Genomic DNA, 433 nt, shown 5'->3' on the forward strand with positions numbered 1-433 from the left:
GGGGGGTTACACTCCTGTATCTCATATAGGTCACGCCCTAGTAAGGCTAAGGTACCAATTCACTTCGTTATCATATGAAAGCCACCTAACTCACAGTATGCCAAGGATTACACGAATCGCACTTACCTCATGATAGTCAAGGGTACCATACACTTTGCCTTTGGAAGGGTCCAGGCAATTTGACTCGCACCTGGAACAAAAGCAGTACAAGAACCCTGAAACGCCGGGAGTCAGAAGAGAGAAAATAACACTGGAAAAGCGTCTATTAAACGTCGCTTCCAGCCCAGTTAAGGACATCAAAGCCTTGTTTTGGGTTCGTTCACTTGCAGAGGTCGAGAGGAAAATTAAATAACAGGGAATGAGTGAATGGTTCAGCTCCCTTAAGGGCTTAGTATTCTCACAGGATTTTTTTCCGCAGTATAGAAAACAAAAA

The 433-nt window shown here is 44.1% G+C and overlaps 1 protein-coding gene across 1 annotated transcript in view; it reads right to left on the bottom strand.

Annotated features, from left to right (window-relative positions):
• The window catches only part of LOC119582085, a 36,499-nt gene that overhangs the window by 29,644 nt on the left and 6,422 nt on the right, over positions 1 to 433 (bottom strand). Inside the window, exon 4 of the mRNA XM_037930332.1 lies at positions 127 to 190. Within this exon, the coding sequence (XP_037786260.1) occupies positions 127 to 190 (64 nt within the window). The remainder of the gene's footprint in view (positions 1 to 126; positions 191 to 433) is intronic.

Source organism: Penaeus monodon, chromosome 15 (genome assembly GCF_015228065.2).
Source record: "Penaeus monodon isolate SGIC_2016 chromosome 15, NSTDA_Pmon_1, whole genome shotgun sequence".
In the NCBI taxonomy this organism is placed as follows: Eukaryota; Metazoa; Arthropoda; class Malacostraca; order Decapoda; family Penaeidae; genus Penaeus; species Penaeus monodon.